We start from the raw sequence: 18,753 nt of genomic DNA, 5'->3' as shown, positions 1-18,753 counted from the left end.
TAGCACAAGGAAATAAGTCTTTAAAGCTACTCCATTCTAAAACACAACACTCCTGTGAAGGGAAACATGGCTAATAACAAAAATCTGAAGAGATAAGTATGTATGTCCTTGTATATCATTCTCTCAGGAAATAAAAGAAAACAAAGCAAACCAAACTCATGTATCCTATTTTCTGAAAATAAATAAAATTCAGTAGTTAACTGAATTAAAAGTATCAGTGTTGGGCAATATGCCGTGAATCAGCAGCATTCTAATGTACTGATTTTCCTTAAGACTCAGGGTAATCCTATGATTTACATTATAAACCCAACATACCTGTCACTTCAATAGTGTCAACAGGAGGTAGCGAGTCCATAGCACAGAAAGACCTCAGCAGTTCACTCATTCCATCATCATGAGCTTCATCCAAAGCACTTTTCCCTGAATTACTTCTCTCACAGGGATTTGCTCCATGCTGTAGGAGAACCCTGACGGCCTGTTGCAGATTATTATGATGTGTATTGTGGTAATTCTTGTTGTAAACTTATAATACAACTATATGTGTTGTATTTATCATAAATCATAACTAATAAAGGTACAAATAAGATACTCTAAAACCTGTTACAGTTGCAATCCCAATTAAACAAACAAGTTCAATTGGCTATTATCAACCGACTTGTACTTTAACAGTTCTAATTTTCCATTAAAATACACAAATAATTCACAACTTGTCATTAAACCTATCATGTTTATGGTATTGTTCTAGAGAGCAATCAAAAACCTTCATCTATCTAAAATAAAAGGAACCAGTCAATTGCATTAAGATTGAAGGGCAGAAAAGAAGCTGATTTTTTTCCTTTAAGTATTTAATAGTGGGTTTGTTTTTTTGGTTACATGCACTGACTATTTTTTTCCAAATTCCAAGTCTCTTGCAAGTCTTTATTGTAAAATATGGAAATGAGATTAGTGGCATCAGTGGAATCATCTACCCCCTAAAATTCAGATCACACAGAAGTGTTGACAAACTCAGCTTTGATAGTAAAGAATTTTCATATATATGAAATTTCTAAGACTATATTAAAGAATTTATAAAAATATTAAAGAATTTTCATATATATGAAATTTAGCATTTCTTCTTTTTTTCTCATATTCAGAGTGCTGTTAAGTATCAAAAAGTATTTGTCAGTTTCTCTCCACAGTACTGAATAATAACTTACATGTGTGCAAGAACCATACTGATATTTTGGCACAAGGACTGTGAATAACCCCTTTCATTGTCTTTGCTCACAGAAAATATAAATGTAATGAAATATCAGCTCTTCTTACAGGAATAGCAGTTGTATGTTTGAACCAATCTGGCATCACCATTTTACGCTCAGTTCCCTGGAACACACTGCGCCAAACCATTTTATTTATTTTTGCGCAGTTATGTGCCTCACAATCTAAAAAGGATGTGAAAGTCCTTGGATGCATCCAGAGCAGGGCAACAACCCTGGTGAAAGGCCTGAAAGGCATTTCCTGCAACATATCCATGCTAAGGACTCTGGGCTTGTTTAGTTTAGAGAAAAGGAGGCTGAAAGGGCAACCTCACTGTTATCTGCAGCTTCCTGAGGAAGACAAGCGGAGAGGGAGGTGCTGAGGTCTTCTCCAGGGTATCCAGTAATATGATGTGTGGAAATGGTTCAAAGCTGCACCAGGGGAGGTTTAGGGTAGACAGACATGAGGAAGCATTTCTTTACTGAGAGGGTGGTCAAACCCTGGAACAGCCTTCCTAGAGATGGTCAATACCCCAGGTCTGTAAGTATTGAAGAGGCATTTGGACAATGCCCTTAATAACATGCTTTAACTTTTGGTCAGCCCTGAATTGGTCAGGCAGTTAGACTAGATGATTGTTTTCGGTTCCCTCCAACTGAAATACGCTAGTCTATTCTATAGAAGCATAGAATGGTTTGGGTTGGAAGGGACCAGACAGTGAAAAATGACTGTTGAGTTTTAACCAGCAGCCCTAGAGTTTTTTTCTTTACAAAAAAACCAATCTTTTACAATGAGGGTGGTGAGAGATTGGAACAGGCTGCCCAGAAAGTTGAGGATGCCCCATCACTGGAAGTGTTCAGTGTCAGACTGGATGGGACTATGGGCAACTTGGCCTAATGAACGATGTCCCTGCCTGTGGCAGGAGAGCTGGACTAGATGATCAAACTGATAATGCTCTATTTGATTGTTATTTTTTAAAAGCCCAATGTGTGGGAAACAACCATGGGGAGCTTCTGAATTTTTCTGATTTGTTTGCTGGACTGAAAAAGTCAACTAACTGTACAATTTGAACTGTCACTACTGCAGAAAATTTCTTTCTCTAATTTTGGTAGTTTTAAATAATATTAGTTTATTTCTTAAATGCAAATCTACATTAAAATTGTATTAGTAACTTTTACTTTCCTTATTTAAACAAAGATTTTGCTTTGCTGACCCTCTACTGGAAATCAGTCACAGGAAATCTAATGTAAATGTACCTCCAAATAATTGCCAGAAACAGCATAATGTATTGGCAAAATACCATCCAGACTTCTGCTGTTAACATTCGCACCGGCTTTCAGTAATTCTAAGATCACTTCAGTAAATCCGCTATTGGAAGCTTCATGAATTGCTGTCCAACCTAATAAAAGCAAGATGACACATACAGCATGCACCTGATTTGGAAAACTCCACATAGATCACTAATTAATGATTACACATTTTGCTGCATGTGCTGTACTGTAAGCAACAGACTACTCTTTTTAGGACAAATATTATACAACCATCTTCAAATGCCAAGGTAAATTTGTAATTCTGTTTACTTTAGAGAAAAATGCATCCAATATTAAGCAGAAAAATACTGTTTACTTTTCTACTACACTGCTAAAAATAATGAAAAAGCCCAACAGAGTAGAAGATTCCAAAAATTCAGAAGCATAGTATTAATAGTCTGATTTCTAATGCCACTGCAATTTTACAACATCAAGTCAGCCAGGCATCCAGAATAGAATACCATCCATTCTGAGACTATAAAACCAGAAAGGCATTATACATGCAGGTAGAAAAAAGAAGAAATGATCTTGTAATCTGATTTTTGTCCTTGTTTCCTAAGGAAGTAAAACTTGTGTGAATGTGCTTCACACATGTATATATTCATGTATGTCAGCATTAATTCTCCCACCAAACTTTCAAGTTCACTTTCCACATACATCTCTGAAGATATGGTCTTCAGCAGAGGAGGAAGACACGATTAATGCCCCTGCTGAGAAAAAGGCTGCATTACCTGCATGCTAAGACACAAAATCCAGGGATTCACTTACTGTGCTTGCACTTGCTGAATGACTTCCTTTCCTCCTCACAATTATATTTTAAATCAAGAGTCCATAATTATATTAAAATTACACAAATTATGTAAAACCATATATACTATAAATTATATAGAACTGTACCATAAAACAAGCCCATCAGAATTTTCAAACCTGCGGCGTCCTGTTCATTGACAGAAATTCCAGATGATATTAGCGTTTTCACCAAAGACAAATTTCCTCTCCTAGCAGCAACATGCAGCTGAGTTTCCCCTTTTGCAGTTCTCTTATTTGTTAACTTTCTCCCAGCTCCTATAATTTCATAATGTAAAATTATAGCTTCTTTTCTGGTAGATAGGGAGGATTCTAAACACATATTGGGTGTTCATTAAGAACAACAAAAAACATTTCATTATAAACAAACAATTAAGCTTCATAACTCATATGAATGAATGTAAATGTGTGCAGTACAGTTGCCTTAGTTATTCAACAACATTAATTCACTGTAACAAAAGGTTAGAAGACACTGCTTAACAGTACGTTGTCAGCTGCTTCAGATAACAAACAGACCCTATGGGAAAGCATTTACAGTTCAGTTCTAGGTGACTTAACAGGGATCCAGTGAATTAGGGATCAACCAAAAAGGTAACAAGGATGAACTTTTATATTGTATAGAGGTAGGGAGTATGATACATTTCTCCATGGGCTGCTTTAAAGTTACCAGACACGGCTGCTAAATATATAAAATGCTTTCATGAAGCTATTTAAGAAACTATATAAAAGTGAAGATTTGACCATTGCCTCTTTTTCATTCCTAAGTCTGTATCAGGGAAGAAACAGGTTTCTAGATAAGGTATTTTTACACTTGTGAGTGCAAATGTCCTATAAACTAATTACAAATCTTTGTCAATGCCTAGTGACACAGCTGAAGTGCCTTTTAATAACACATGTGCAGCATTGGACACATAACTGCAAATAACCTTGATTTAATTCTTTTCCTGTTGGTTTACAAATCAAACAACATGCACGTTATATTTTCACATGTGATCGTCAGACACATCCTAAAGCTGAGGCTCCTGATAACAGACATATTGAATGGGAAGAGATACAAAGAAAAAAACAGGTTTTAAAAGTTCTGATTCTGCATATAAAGACAAGCTCCTCCCTGAACTGCTACCAAAAAGACAGTGTGTGTGAATCTTCCAAAGATATAGCATGCATGTTAGCTTTTTTAAAATTCCTATTCCTGCTGTTGCAATACTGTGCTATCAGGTTTTTTTAAAAGTTCATGGTGTTCTTTTTCCAATTTCTTGAAAATCTGTAATTTGTCCAAAAAAAAGGAAAAGTGTAAGGTTTCAAATAAGCAACTCTTGTACATGTTTTCTTAATTTTTCCTATGAACAATTAGTGCTGTATTCCAAGCATTTCCTCTTCTTATCAGACAAGCTGTCTTCTCAAATATTTTCAGTTATCATTATCTATTGCTATAAAATATCTTCCATGATTTGACAGCTGCTTTTCTTCAGGCTCCTCCTGCCTTCTGGAAAATTTGATTTTCCAAGGTTTCCTTTAAGGTAAACTACTGAACTTGTAATCCAAGTCTGTTTGGAAAAACATGAAAGACATACTGCAACTACAGTGAAGACAGATACATAGCGTGGATATATGCATACCAATTTTAAACTAGATTGTTCAGCCAATGTGGCAGACATACTATGGGAGAAAAGGAGCTCAACATAGGGTATTTTAACCTGTCAGAAAGCATTCAGGAAGTCCTTTGTGCACTGGGGATGCTTGGCTCACAGAGCCTGGCAACCAGAAGAGCTAAAGTGTTTCATTTTTTCTAAATGAAAACTGAGATTCTAGAGCACATAGAAGTGTCACATTACTGAAATACTCCTCCAATCTGAGACCTACTTTTCTGTAAAATAAGGTATTGTGTTTTGTCTAAAAGCTTCTGGGTATGAACTCCCAAAGCAATCGTCTGCTTTCTGGTTCTTCCTTTTCTTCCCCTTTGATTAATAGGAGTATGTCCTAAGGACTTTTTAGAGATGAAGGAAATAAAAAAAGGTGCACAACAGACCATTAAGCTAATGACCCTTAGCAATATTGGCTGCAAGTGAACAGAAATAATTGCAAAGTTTTCCAGTTAAGTTGTCGTGCACAACTTTTTTTTGTGGTTGCTATGAAACATTTGCAAAAGTATAACGGGACATTGGTATGTGAATCACAAAATACTGGTTCTCCATGGAATGCATTGTCAGGTGGGTCATAAGCAGGAAAGATCAGGTACTTGGCAAATACAAAATCCAGTCAGAGAGAGGTATAAAGATTAAATGGAGAGATTACAGTAACCAGCAATCAGATTAGATTAGGCTGCCACACCTCAACAACTTCAAGGACATCCTCCTTCAAAAAAGACATTTGAACTTTGGTCAATGAGCAACTCCTTCCACAAATTGAACTGTCAGATAAGAAGTGAGCTGTTTGTACCTTCCTTCTGGATAAACAGATTAGGAATGTTGGGAGCCTAGTGTGGTTGGGAGCTGAAGTGACTGACTGTAGATGAAACTGACAATGTGTCATTTAGGAAGAAAAGGTTTTTATTGAAGAACAGAATAGTATCAGGAAGACCACTAGGACACAGAAACAATCAGATAAGATACAAAAGCCACTTAATGAAGAAAAAGCATGAGACAGCAAAAAAATCTGAAAACCCCACAATGTCAGAAAATATCCCATATTCCATTTTTTTTCTGCTGCAATCTGAATGCCATTGTCCCAGTCTCCAAAGCTATTAATGCTTTCAACTGCACAGAGAGCTACGCTTTCTCGCACCAGCTCTCAAACCACCACATACTCCTGGGATGAAGGAAATAATTCAATTTTAGATAAATCTCTTACGAATCTCTTTGGGGGAAAAATTAATCTGTGAAATGAAGTTCCAGAGGTAACCAGAATGTTAGACACATGTATGGAATAAAGCTTATCAAAATTGGAGGCAAAAAATATAAAGGAAAAAATTAAAAACATGTATTAATGCACATGGACCTTAGAAAGATTAAGCAGGAATATAAGAGCTATAAAAAGAATTGCTGAAAGGAAAGGAATCATTTCTATGTTGAATGTTTATTCTTCCAATCTGGAAATTGGTTGGAAAATTCCAACACTGCCAGGTATTGGAGAGCACTAGGTAACATGAAGTGCCTACTCCTTTCTTTCTTTCTTTTCAAAAAGAAAATACAAGCTTCCAGGCCAAAAACTCAAGATAGCAGTAACTAAAGATGGGTTGAAAGTTCACAAATACCTGAGACTGAAAAAGGAAACAGCATTCTGTACAGCTGCATGTGGAAAAGATAAGAAGACTGTGACTATCAAAGAGAAAGAAAAGGATCAGTATGATCCTGAATGTTTCTTCTCATGTATTACATGACATTGCATAGACTGGCTGATGACTCCTTAATTCAACTTATAAGACTCGTGAGGATCCAAAGTCCCCAAAGAGAAGGAGAGTAACTAAGCAAACAACAAAAAGAGATCAACAACTATGTTGACAGTATGTGTGTGGATGTATTCGCCCATGCTCTGTGTGTGTATGGGTGAGCAAGTATATTTGTTACATGTATTAAGTAGGCATGCTGTTATGTACTCTGGTTTTAAAAGCATTTTGTGGACATAGGAGCATGAATGCCATTGATTTTCAAAATATATACAATATACTCAATGGCAGCAGTTTCCCACTTAAGACAACTTCAGTTCGACCAACAGACCCCAGCAATACATAACTGCTGTCCAAGGAAGAAAATTATTTTATTATTATTTTATTATTATTTATTATTTGGGAAAAGTAAATCGAACGCTATATCCACACACAAATACACAGGCATTCATACATGCTTCTATAAACCTACAGATATAAAAAAAAACTTTTCCTATGTATGTGTATACAAAGCATACATTTACACTGACACAGTAGTTATTCAAAAGGCAAAGTTTCACAGAGCTAGAAGTAAGTTTGAAGAAAAAAAAAAGCCAGCAGAAAAATATGAATAATAGCTAGGAAGTATTTCATAACGTACCACACGTTCAACATGAACACCTGCACTGATTAAAAAACTAACCTGGTGTATGAAGGGAATTAGGAAGCAACAGTAAATGCAAAATTAAAAATGGGAAGTGAATGGTAATAAGAATAAATAAGCAGTTGTAGAAAATGGCTGTGGGAAACAAAAGAATACAGGGAGATAGTCACGGACAGCTAAGATCCTAAGAAGGCAGATTTAAAATCTATCAAACCCAGAAAAAATTATTCCCAAATTCCTAATTACAAGACAGAAACCATAGAATTATCTAAGACAATCAGAAAATAACCGAAGTACACAAGATCACTGCCAGCTTTACTGAAAAAGCAGTATGGGGCTATGATGAGCAATCAGTTGTAAATGAGCAATCAGGGCCCTATTGTGACAGTAAGGCTACAAGATAAATGCTCATCTTAGACATGAGATGAAACTGCTAAACAGAAAACAACAGGTTGCAGGCAGAAATAAATATAACCACTGGAGGTTGCTAGATCCTTATCCTCACATAAGTAGATTTGTTTCTATACTACAACTAAAACCAATTGTAACAGTACACTTAGCACCTACGCTGATTTGTGCCTGATGACGATGTAGTCTATAAAATATAATTTGGTACATATTCCAAATATACAGAGCCAGGTTTTCTGCCTTGATCTGTGATATGTATAATAGTTCACTGAGGACCAATTTAGTGTTATTTTAAACTATCGTTTATATAACATAGTTAAGTAAGGATCAATTTAATGCTATTTTAAAGCTCTTGATTATGAGCCTGCATCCCCTCAACCACAATCCTGAAAGATTGATGAATGTAACAATAAAACAGAATGAATACATGCATTCTATAAAATGAAGGACTGAACTCCCTGAGTATTTGCTTAACATGCTACATAATTTTTCCAAACTTTCCCTTATGTATTACAAAAAAGCTTTCTTCATGTATGTCTGAAAGAAACCTCCACTATTTTTACAAAATACTATTAACTTTTCACCTGATTTCTTGGATGTCTGCTGTTCTGCTGCTTGACTGAATTGTGATTGCTTAGATGAAAGGTTTGTTTTGCTGCTACTGGAATATGAGGCTGCTTTTTTGTTTGTCTCCCGAGGGTCTAATCTTATTCTTTTACTTTGGATTCCTGTTTCAGTAAACTCCAAAAGCATGCTGATCTTCGCGTTTACTTTGTCTCCATTCTTTTCAGAGCCTTTTGTCCCACTCATTCGAGCAAACACTTCATCTGTTGGTTTAACAAAAGAATTTACAAGTAACTATGGCATAACACTCATCAATTTCAGAAATTGTAACTGATATTAAAATGAATGTCAAAATTATCATCTAGTAGTAGATTAAAAATGCCTGCAATAACTCACTCCATTTTGAAAATACTTCAACATAATAAATCCTTTATCCACTAGTCATCATATGTTAACATACTGAGACTGAATACAAAACAATTCAAAGATTTTTTTTGTGAAAATATGACTTTTACTGATTCTTAGATAGTAAAGGAAGAAGGTATTTTAGAATTTCCTCTTAGTTATTCTAATGACCATTGTGCTCACATTTTAGTAAATACAATAAAGACTTGGATATAAAACAATCAAGAAAATTCAAAGCAAAAATTGCTAACTAGTTAATCTGGCATAACTGTACCACAAGACATTCCATGTGTCTGCTATTTATTAATGGCAAAACAAAGTCTCTGGGGACCAACAGCTAGGTTTTTATAATAAAATACACAGAATGCTCACAGCAAACTCATAAAAAAATTATTTTCAAATAAAACATTGTACCTGTTTTCTGGGAGGTTTCTTTCTGCATGTTTTCCACAATCTGAACTGAGCAAGAAGACCTGCTATCTGCATTAACACCAAAATGCAAATCTGCTTTTGAACTGGTCTCATGAGGTCTCTTTTGAATAATTTGAAGTGTGTCCTTTTCAAGGAGTTGTAAAACTATAGGCTCAATCTCTAAAGTACTAACATTTTCAGTATCAATGCGGCATCCTTCAACACTTTCTTCTGCATTAAACAGGATCCTTCCTCCTCCCTCTGATTGTGAAGCCTTCGGTTCAGCATTGCTTAGTACACTACTGGCAGAATTATAAGAATTTCCAGAAACACTTCCTCCATTAGTAGCTGCTAAACACTCTTGAGCTAACAGTGTTTCATCATTTGCTTGAACTTTCTGTTCAGTACAACTGGTTCCATCTCCAGATATATCAGTATAAATGTTTTGAACCTCATTTACAATAGTCTGTTGCAATATGTCCCTGCTGTCCGAATGCAGACAATTTGCACATGCTGGCTCTGACTCATCTGTCTGTAAGGAAATTTTCTCAAACAAAGACAAAGAGAGTTTTAAATTTAGAGCTTATCCATTAATTTTGTTTCCATCAACATCAGAATTAACTTGTCAAGTTTTGCAAAGAAATAAACCATTCTGAAATTACACATTCACAAGAAGTTGCAAGTTGCTCAGTTTAAAAAAAAACAACAAACAAACAACTGCTATAAAACAGTGGTTGAGCAGCACAAGTTTATTCACAAGTCTTTGGCAAGATAAATTATCTAAGTAATCTAAATTTATTTGGTAAAATTAAGAAATTTAAAAAAGAAAGAATGGAAATTTTATCAAAAGCAATATAGCATTAGCTCTGGTTCTAAATTGAGGGGGTTTTGTTTGTGTATTGAAGGAAATTAAGAACAGGTTGGATGGGGCTTTGACCAACCTCGTCAGTGGACTGGAAGGCGTCCCAGCCCATGGCGGGGGGGGTGAGAACTAGATGATCTTTAAGGTCCCTTCCAACCCAAACCATTCTATGATTCTATTATCAGATCGGTATTTAGATTCCTGTCACTCAAACTACTACTGTTACTCTGCTTGAGACTATGTTTATCACTGTCATAACTCTTGACTACCTGCAGTAACTTTAGAACAGGTACATTGTGAGAGGAAGTCAAAGCAAGTTTTGACTGAAAATCAAGTTCTGCTAAATCAGCAGTCTGAGAATGCTGTTCAGACACTTTTTTTCCAGAAACCACTGATGTGGGGCAGTGTAACCTGATAATCTCCTCCCCTGTTACAACAGAAGTCACTGAACCTTCACCAGTTCTACCCTGTTCTTCTGTAAAGAGATGTTCATTGTCACCAGTATTGAATTCGTGTTCCTGTTGCGATTTTGTCTCACTTAGCTCATTTTTCCTACAGATTAACTGGGATACAACAGTTATGATGAGAAATGTCAAGACTGTGGCCTGTTTCATTATGTCCAGCATCAGGGAAATAAATTTTCTGCAATTTAACTGTTCCTTGGTTTGTACTTGGATACATGAGGTCCCTCTAACATGAGACACTATTTGTGAATAGTTTAACGCTTGGCTGTAGTCTCTGCTGTAACAATAGCAGATCTGCCCTTTTTAAACTTTTTTTTTTTTTTTTTCCCATTTGGTTTCTACCTTCAGAATCGTAAAGAACTTTATTGGTTTTATATTTCACCAAATTTGTTTTTCTGCTTTGCTCATTTTTAGCAGAACTTCCTTTGATGCTTTAGTATTATCACAGAATCACAGAATAGTTAAGGTTGGAAAGGACCTTAAGATAACCTAGTTCCAAACCCCTGCCATGGGCAGGGACACCTCACACTAAACCATGTCACCCAAGGCTCTGTCCAACCTGGCCTTGAACACCACAAGGAATGGAGCATTCACAACTTCCTTGGGCAACCCATTCCAGTGCCTCACCACCCTCACAGTAAAGAACTTCTTCCTTATATCCAATGTAAACTTCCCCTGTTTAAGTTTTAACCAGTTACCCCTTGTCCTATCACTACAGTCCCTAATGAAGAGTCCCTCCATCACACTGAATCTGTATTTAATTCTATCTACAAAACAGGCCATATACTTAATTTCATTTTCTAATAAATTGCTTTATTATATTCTAAAACTGTGCTATTATAAAATTAACTGATTTCCTCTGTCTATGTAACTTCCTAAGACAGCAGGACAAGGAAATTAAGCAACTAAGAAATATGAGTATAAAAGGGTAAAAATTAATGTGTGAAATCCAATAATAAATGTTACTGCTTTACACTTCTATTTATTTCTGAAAATTGGACCAATTTCAAATTAATGCTCTGCCTTTAAAGAATTAAAACTACATTGCCTCTCTGGTCGTACACCAGGTTCATATTGCTGGCAAACCTATCTACAATGATTCTAGGAAATCATAAAGAAAGTGAAATAACACAGCAAAACCCTGCAGAATTAACTCATGGCAATCTCAGAAGAAAACTGCTCCAAAGGCCAATGATTACATAGAATTATCCTGTTGATTACTTCGTATCTGGAGATAGAACCAGAACATAAACACTTCAACAGCTCACAGAACTACTGAAATCATCAGTTACACAGCCACAGCAATAGGACTCCCAATTAAATGTTTACAACACCTTCTTCATCAATCAACTAATGTTTCAAATTGTAATCTAAGTCTATACACCAGGAATAATCTTACAACATTTCTAAGGACACTGTAGGCTGCATTACTAAGAATAACAAGGACAGTTTTCATTACTACAGAAAATTTCAGAAAGCAAGAATTAAGTGACTGTGCACACTTGCACACTACATTATATGCTTCAGATATTACCAGGTATCATTGTTCAAAGAAGAGAAAATGAGAAGAGTACAGCTTTTAATGCAAAAAAACTGTTGTGCTATATGCAAACAAACTATGACTCATGTGACTGATCATAGTGTCTTGTCTTCCTGTGAGGCACTAGCTCACACACAGGTCTCACGGCGCAACTGTGAAACCCCTCTGCAAGAACAGTGGCTCCCTAATCTTTTCCTGTTGAAATCCAACACAACCTACTACACAGAGACAAGCTGCAGCTATACTACTGCTTCAAGACAGGCAACATCTTGCAGTTTCAGTCAGGTTTCTGCAAGTACCAGGAGGCACTGACATACTATGCTTACTGTAAATTACCTCTGCAACACCCTCAAAAACTCAGCAAGAACCAATGTCCATGAGAGGCAGCTTATGGTCTCTGCTTTGCATTTTCATAAGGCTGCAGCTTATCCCAAATACAAGTGAGGATCATCAACTGCTTGCCAAATAATTCATGTAGCACTGAATATCACTCTGTTTCAGCCCCACTGGGTATGAAGCATCTAGTACATTATGTGCTAATTTCAAAACACATTTGAGAAACAGTCATCTCCTTTAGTTTACTGAAGACTGCTAGCAAGCCACTAACAGTTCAGCTGTTCAAATTGACAGTTCAACAGTTCAAACTGACATCAGGATTCTTTGTAAAGATGTACCTGATGCAGGTTTGTATCCTCTACACTTTCAGCATTTAACATATTCTTTGGATCATCTCCACCTGAAATGAAATATGGAAAGAAACCAGAATTGAAAAGACTAATTCTTTACTTTACATATGTACCATCTTGTGTCCACAGTCCTGTGTGTAACTTAGCACATTTAGTTATCAAAAAAAAAAAAAATCAAGCTGTAAAGGTTCTATTAGAACCTAAAAGGTCAGGGAAAGGTACAAAGAAGTGCCACAAGATGAGTCTTGATTAGAAAAGACTGTTGGATACCAGTGGGTCAGTGTGGGCTGTGACAGGTTTAAGTCTAAAAGGAATCCCCAGCCCTCAGACTATTACACACTATTGCTCTTCCATGTGGGTGGTTATGAAGCTGCAATGTATCATACCAGGGCCCTGGGACAGTTGGTAGGGGAACTTGGTGCACAGGTAGATTTCCCCTTTATCCTTCCAGTTGTGGGCAGTGACACTGGAAGAAACAGATGAACTCAGTTTATTAATACATGGCCCTGTTGCTGGTGTCACTGCCGCAGTTTTAGTTTTTTTGATAATGGGATGGTCTGCATGGCAGCAGGCCTGCCAGTGTCAGATGGACCTTTGTCAAAGCAGTACGGGGGTCTTTGCTCATGAGCTAGTGGGGCTCACTGACAACTTTAAATTAGACTTGATAGGGGAGTGGGATAGTATCAGATTTGCCCATGAGAAGCTGTAGGATGTCACACCAAGGTTAGAGGGATGGGCCTCCCCCTGCTGCTCTGACATGCGCTGAATACAATGGAGCACACCTGAAGTCTTACAGAGATGAGCCAGGGGCTCCTGAGGTAATAGGAGCCAACAGGGAAACACTGGGGAAATACCTTAGGGGAATTAAAGTGTGTTCCTCTAAAAAGGTTACACAGCCAATAGCGCAGCTGAAGTGCCTCTATACAAAGCACAAGCAACAAAAAGGTGGAGTTGAAACCTACTGTGCTGCCAGAAAGCTATGACCTAGTTGCCATTACTGAAACTTGGTGGTATAAATACTACAACTGGAGTGTGGCTACTGATGGCTACAAGTTGTTCAGAATGGACAGGTGAGGAATGAGGGGTGGAAGGGATGCCCTGGGTTCTGAAGAATAGCCAGAAGCAGGTTGAAAGTTTACGGGTAAGAATTCAAGTCCAGTGAAACAAATGGAACCTTGTGTATGTTGTTTATGCCACAAAATCAAGAGGAGCCTATTGACAAAGCCTTTGTATTCCAGCTACAGGAGGGATAACACTCACAAGCCCTCACCCTGCTGGAGGACTTCAGACACCCTGGCATCCGCTGAAAAAGCAGAGTAGCGAGATGTAGGCAATCCAGTAGATTCCTGGAGTGCACTGAGGATAACTTTCTCAGCCAAGTAATAGGTCTACCAGGGAGCATGCAGTACTGCATCTGATGGTCATCAACACAAGTGAGCTAATCAGTAATGTCAAGATTGGAGGCAGCCTGGGTTGCAGAGGTGGAGTGACCATGTACTGGCAGTTCGCAGTCCTGGGGGATAAGGGTCAAGAGAAGTGTAAAGTCAGGACTCTTACATTTTAGGAAAGAAAAATTCTAGCTGTTCAAGGAGTTAGTCAGTATGACTAACCTCAGGAAACTGCCTTTGAGGACAAAGGAGCAGAACACAGCTGGCAGAACTTTAAGCATGCTTTCCATAGTGCACAAGAGCTCACAATTCCCAGGTGTAAGAAATCAAGGAGGGATGGCAAGAGACCAGCATGGATAAGTCAAGACCTGCTGGTCAAACTAGAAGGCAAAAAGGAGCTGCACAGGCAGCAGATGAAATGACAGGTATTCTCAGAAGAGCACAGGGACACTGCCTGGTTGTGTAGGCGGTCTCTTCTGAACCTTCTTCTCAACTTAGTTCCTAAGACTGTACAAAATCAAACTCTCTCCTTAACCAAAATGTTCACCTACCAACCCCTCACAAAATCATTAGCTATTACCTACAGCAATATTACTCTTGTCCCAGTCCTAAGACTAGCACTTAAGGATAAGCAGTTAAGGCTTGGCAACACCCAAGATCTTGATCTAATCCTATATCCATTTTTTACTTTATGGATCCTTCAAAATTCAGCCTCTATAACAGTTTAGAACCAAATTTTATCTCTACCTGTAAAGCCATACCTCAACAATCAACAAGTCACCATTTTACATTTAGATAGATAACAGCTATTGTGCTTGATATCTTCATTTCAAATTTTAAGGTAGTTCCAGCCCAAGAAAAAGCTCTACATCTTTATCTGTTTTACTTTGCCAATGTACAGCAACTGTTCTGGGTAACGAGCGCTCACCGGTACTCAGGCATGAGACAGTAAAGCCCATGAAACTACTAGAAGTAATTAAGTAAATACAGTGCAACAGTTGTTCTGAATTTCTCCATTTAGAATGTGGTATTGAGAATAACTCTATCCTACCTGCTACTGAATTTATTCTGTATTTTGCTACACAGCTTTTAAGCAGTTTCCTCATAGCTGGGTCAGAAGCTTCTTCCAATGCGCATTTTCCCATCTCATTTTTTAATAAGGGATCAGCTCCATAAAAAAGTAATAACTTTGCCATCTGGAAAAGGATTTTTTTCAGGTTGTTTATTTTCTGACAGTATTTTCCATACTTCTTCCTTATAAGGGCTTATCTCTCTTGCTGCTCGACAACATGAGCAACTAAAACCAAATCTAAGGCCTAGGACAAATAATCCCTCCCTATTCTAGTTAACAGACCCCCAAGCATTCCCCTAGATGCACCATTATCTTATCATCTTACTATTTTCATGTTTAAAAATTCATTCCAGTTTTTAATCTGAAGTTTTCTCAATACATACATGCTAAGAACAGATCAAATAAAAAAGTGTTCAATCCACAGCAAAATCCCTATTAGGCTTCACAGGTTGTCTCAAATCTCGATTTTTTTCAATAAGTAATGTTGAGAACTCTTCCTCCTTAATGAGATCTTTAGCTACACATCACACTTATATGCTCTCCCCCTTAACTATACTATTAGAAAGTCTCTCATACACTTACGAATTTTCTGAAATAAGAAATTAATTTTGCCATATTGTAGGTGCAGAAACAAAGCAGTCAAAAGGTGTATTTCCAGTATACAGTAATAACTTTACTCATAGAAGGCAGCATTGAAAAAAACAGTTCCAAATACCATGTTACCAACAGCTGTATTACTGAATCACTATCACTATTTTGTTGCTAGTCAGAAGCAATAAAAATTAAGTCTGACAGACCACTGCAGTGATACAGCTATACTGGTTCTGAGGAAATATAGTGCCACCATGTACTACCATTCCCTGTGGATATACCAGCTCATATAACTGTAACACAGCTCTGTGTTGAATGATGTTGGTGCACCCCAAGTGACACAGCTGAGACCAGTGTAAGGACAAAACTTACTACACCCCATCAAAAAAAAAAACTAACAAAAAAAAAAACCTAAAAAATCTTGGAAATTGGTAAGTATTAGGCAGCATATGAGCACTTCTAGTGCAAGAAACAGCAAGCAGGTGAAAGGGACATGTAGAACTCCTACATAAATCTAGGCCACCCGAGGAACCTCCACAGATAGGCAGAGGCAAACAGGGACAGTCTGAAAGAGGATCCACAATGCAGACACACGCTTATGAAACCACAGCATTTGGCAACAAAACTCATACTTAATTCAAATTGACTATTCAGTTGACTTCATGTTTAAGACCATACAAAATACAAAGTCATGCCTTCATAACTCTCCATACTATGTGATAATAGACAAAACATGTCTGTGCATGGCTGTGGCTGCATACCATACATGCATGTTTATCAAATAATGAAAAAGTAATTAAAACTTCAGAGGACTGCTCAGGTCATAAATTATTCTGTAAGGTGATTACAGAACAAGTGAAATACTATTAAACAGGAACAATCTATTCCTCAGTGCTTCACCTGTTGTCCCAGACAGTTAGAAAACCAATTGATTTCAGCTTTTGGACAAATCTTGTAAAGCACGGAATGGTTTGAACAGAAATTGGGCAGAAAGGACTTGCAAGCTCCTGAATTTATCCATAATCTGAAAAGATCAGCTACGTGTAAAAAGATTACGTGACCTTTTAAGCCCATCAACAATAATTTATACCCCTAAACCATAATTCGTGTTCAGTTTGGAATATACCTCATAATGGCCCTCCTTAGCTGCATCTTGCAATGGTGTTACTTGTTCATATCCTCTAGCATCAACATCAGCTCCTGCTTTCAAAAGCTCATTTGCAATCCTGTAGGAGCCTTCCACACTTGCTGTATGTAGTGCAGTCCAGCCTACAAAAAAAAAAACTGTATTTCATATTTGTGTGAAATAATTTATACAAATTTATGGCAGTTTTAGGTTGTCTATTTGATAAATATTTGAGAGAGTATACTGAAAAAGTAAAAACTGTTGTAGGAAGACATGTTTATGAAAAAGTCACAAGGTTTGGTAGATCTCATTCTTTTGTTAAAATTTGCACTTACTGAAGAATCACATGCTGCTGTAACAATATTAGTTTTAGATTTGACAGTTTTGTTATGAAAGAAGAGAATAAAAATTATTTCACCCACATCTTAGCAATTTCTCCCCCAATAAAACATAAGTTCTAAGAAAAGGGAATTTTTTTTGATAGCACCCTTTTATTTACATATTTTTCATTGCTGAAGAGGGTAACTGAGACAAAATAATGACCTGGACTCTTTACTGTCAAACAAAAATGTTTTCTAAGTCTACCCAAGAACAGTATGAGTGCCCAAAGAAAGCAATGAAAAATCCTTACTGAAATTCCATATCCATTCCCAGCTATATATAATAAGCCAAGATACGAGCTTCATGACACACACAACAATTCTACTCCATGAAGGATGGAGTGGATGGATGGATAAAAGATGTAATGTAAGCCTCTGAACTGGGTTATCATAGACTTGCACCAGCTCCTTAAACATTCACTATGTGACAGTTTTTTGTATGGTGAGAAAAGGGGAAAAGACAGAAAATTTTCTACGTCCTACCTTCCAGCTCTCAAACCACCATGCCCTCCAGAAGACCATTTTGATTGGCAGACTTACTCTTCAATCATCTCCCATCATCAGAAGGTTGTCTGGGCCTAATTCACATACTAAATATGTTAATTAGTACGTGAATCTGGCTTATTAAGACTGTTTTGCTCCCACTGTGCAAAATTATCTTAATTTCATTGGAAAGTGAAACTCCTGAGGATTGTTTATACACCACCCAACTCAGAATATTGTATATATGTATAGAATTGCGTTTGTTATGGCCACAGGATGTTGCACCAAGTTGTTAAAAAATCTTGTGCTTTTAGGCTTTGTTCCCAAATGCTTGAAACTCGACTAAATTTTAACTACATTGCTTAATGCTGACAGTGCTTCAAGATGAATGGTTTTATAACCGTATAATCTGTAAAACACTTAACTTCCATTTTACAGAGTCTATTTCATTAAAAAACTCTACCAACTCTATGCTCCAGAGCAAAAGCTTGGTATGTGTTAAGCAAAGAATAAAAAAGTTTCACTTAGAAGAAAATACGTATTTCTTCTTCAGTAAAAAAACTATCCTATGTCTGAGATAATAAACTGAAAAACTGAACCTGCAACATGTACAACTGATAGAGTTTAGCAACATCATTCTCTGAGGATACTTTGCGTGCTCCAGACAAAGGCAAAACACAAGTTTCATTGCAACTGTTTTTCAGCTCCCTTAAGTCACTGTGAATTACAACTCAAACTGAGAGCACAGACAGTATGTCCTCCATGTTGTCCATATCCTATGTGCTGATGTCTAGGAAATAAAACAGAGGGAAAAAAACCAACCCAACCCAAAACACAAAAGAACCCAAGAACTCCGTAAGTTACTGTAGCACAAGAATAAGGAAAAATACGAGGCTAAGATATGCACAATCACTGGTGGAGTACTTTCAAGGAAGAGAAAAGGCACAGAAGCAGAATATAATGATCAGAACAATGATTCACAAAGAGCCCATGAT

At 37.0% G+C, this 18,753-nt stretch overlaps 1 protein-coding gene across 1 annotated transcript in view; it reads right to left on the bottom strand.

The window, feature by feature from the left end:
- Nucleotides 1–18,753, bottom strand: part of ANKRD31 (ankyrin repeat domain 31) — a 66,042-nt gene that overhangs the window by 24,755 nt on the left and 22,534 nt on the right. The window contains exons 11-18 of the mRNA XM_062612397.1: nt 16,896–17,038; nt 15,158–15,302; nt 12,707–12,768; nt 9,170–9,713; nt 8,371–8,613; nt 3,471–3,608; nt 2,490–2,632; nt 316–475 (exon numbers count right to left, since the gene is read on the bottom strand). Of these exons, the coding sequence (XP_062468381.1) occupies nt 316–475; nt 2,490–2,632; nt 3,471–3,608; nt 8,371–8,613; nt 9,170–9,713; nt 12,707–12,768; nt 15,158–15,302; nt 16,896–17,038 (1,578 nt within the window). The remainder of the gene's footprint in view (nt 1–315; nt 476–2,489; nt 2,633–3,470; nt 3,609–8,370; nt 8,614–9,169; nt 9,714–12,706; nt 12,769–15,157; nt 15,303–16,895; nt 17,039–18,753) is intronic.

The sequence above is a fragment of the Pezoporus occidentalis genome, unplaced genomic scaffold (genome assembly GCF_034315485.1).
Source record: "Pezoporus occidentalis ecotype Australia unplaced genomic scaffold, CSIRO_AGI_Poc_V1 ctg16, whole genome shotgun sequence".
Classification (NCBI taxonomy): domain Eukaryota; kingdom Metazoa; phylum Chordata; class Aves; order Psittaciformes; family Psittacidae; genus Pezoporus; species Pezoporus occidentalis.
Note: the sequence above shows the minus strand (reverse complement) of the source record. Positions and strands in the feature narration are given on the sequence as shown.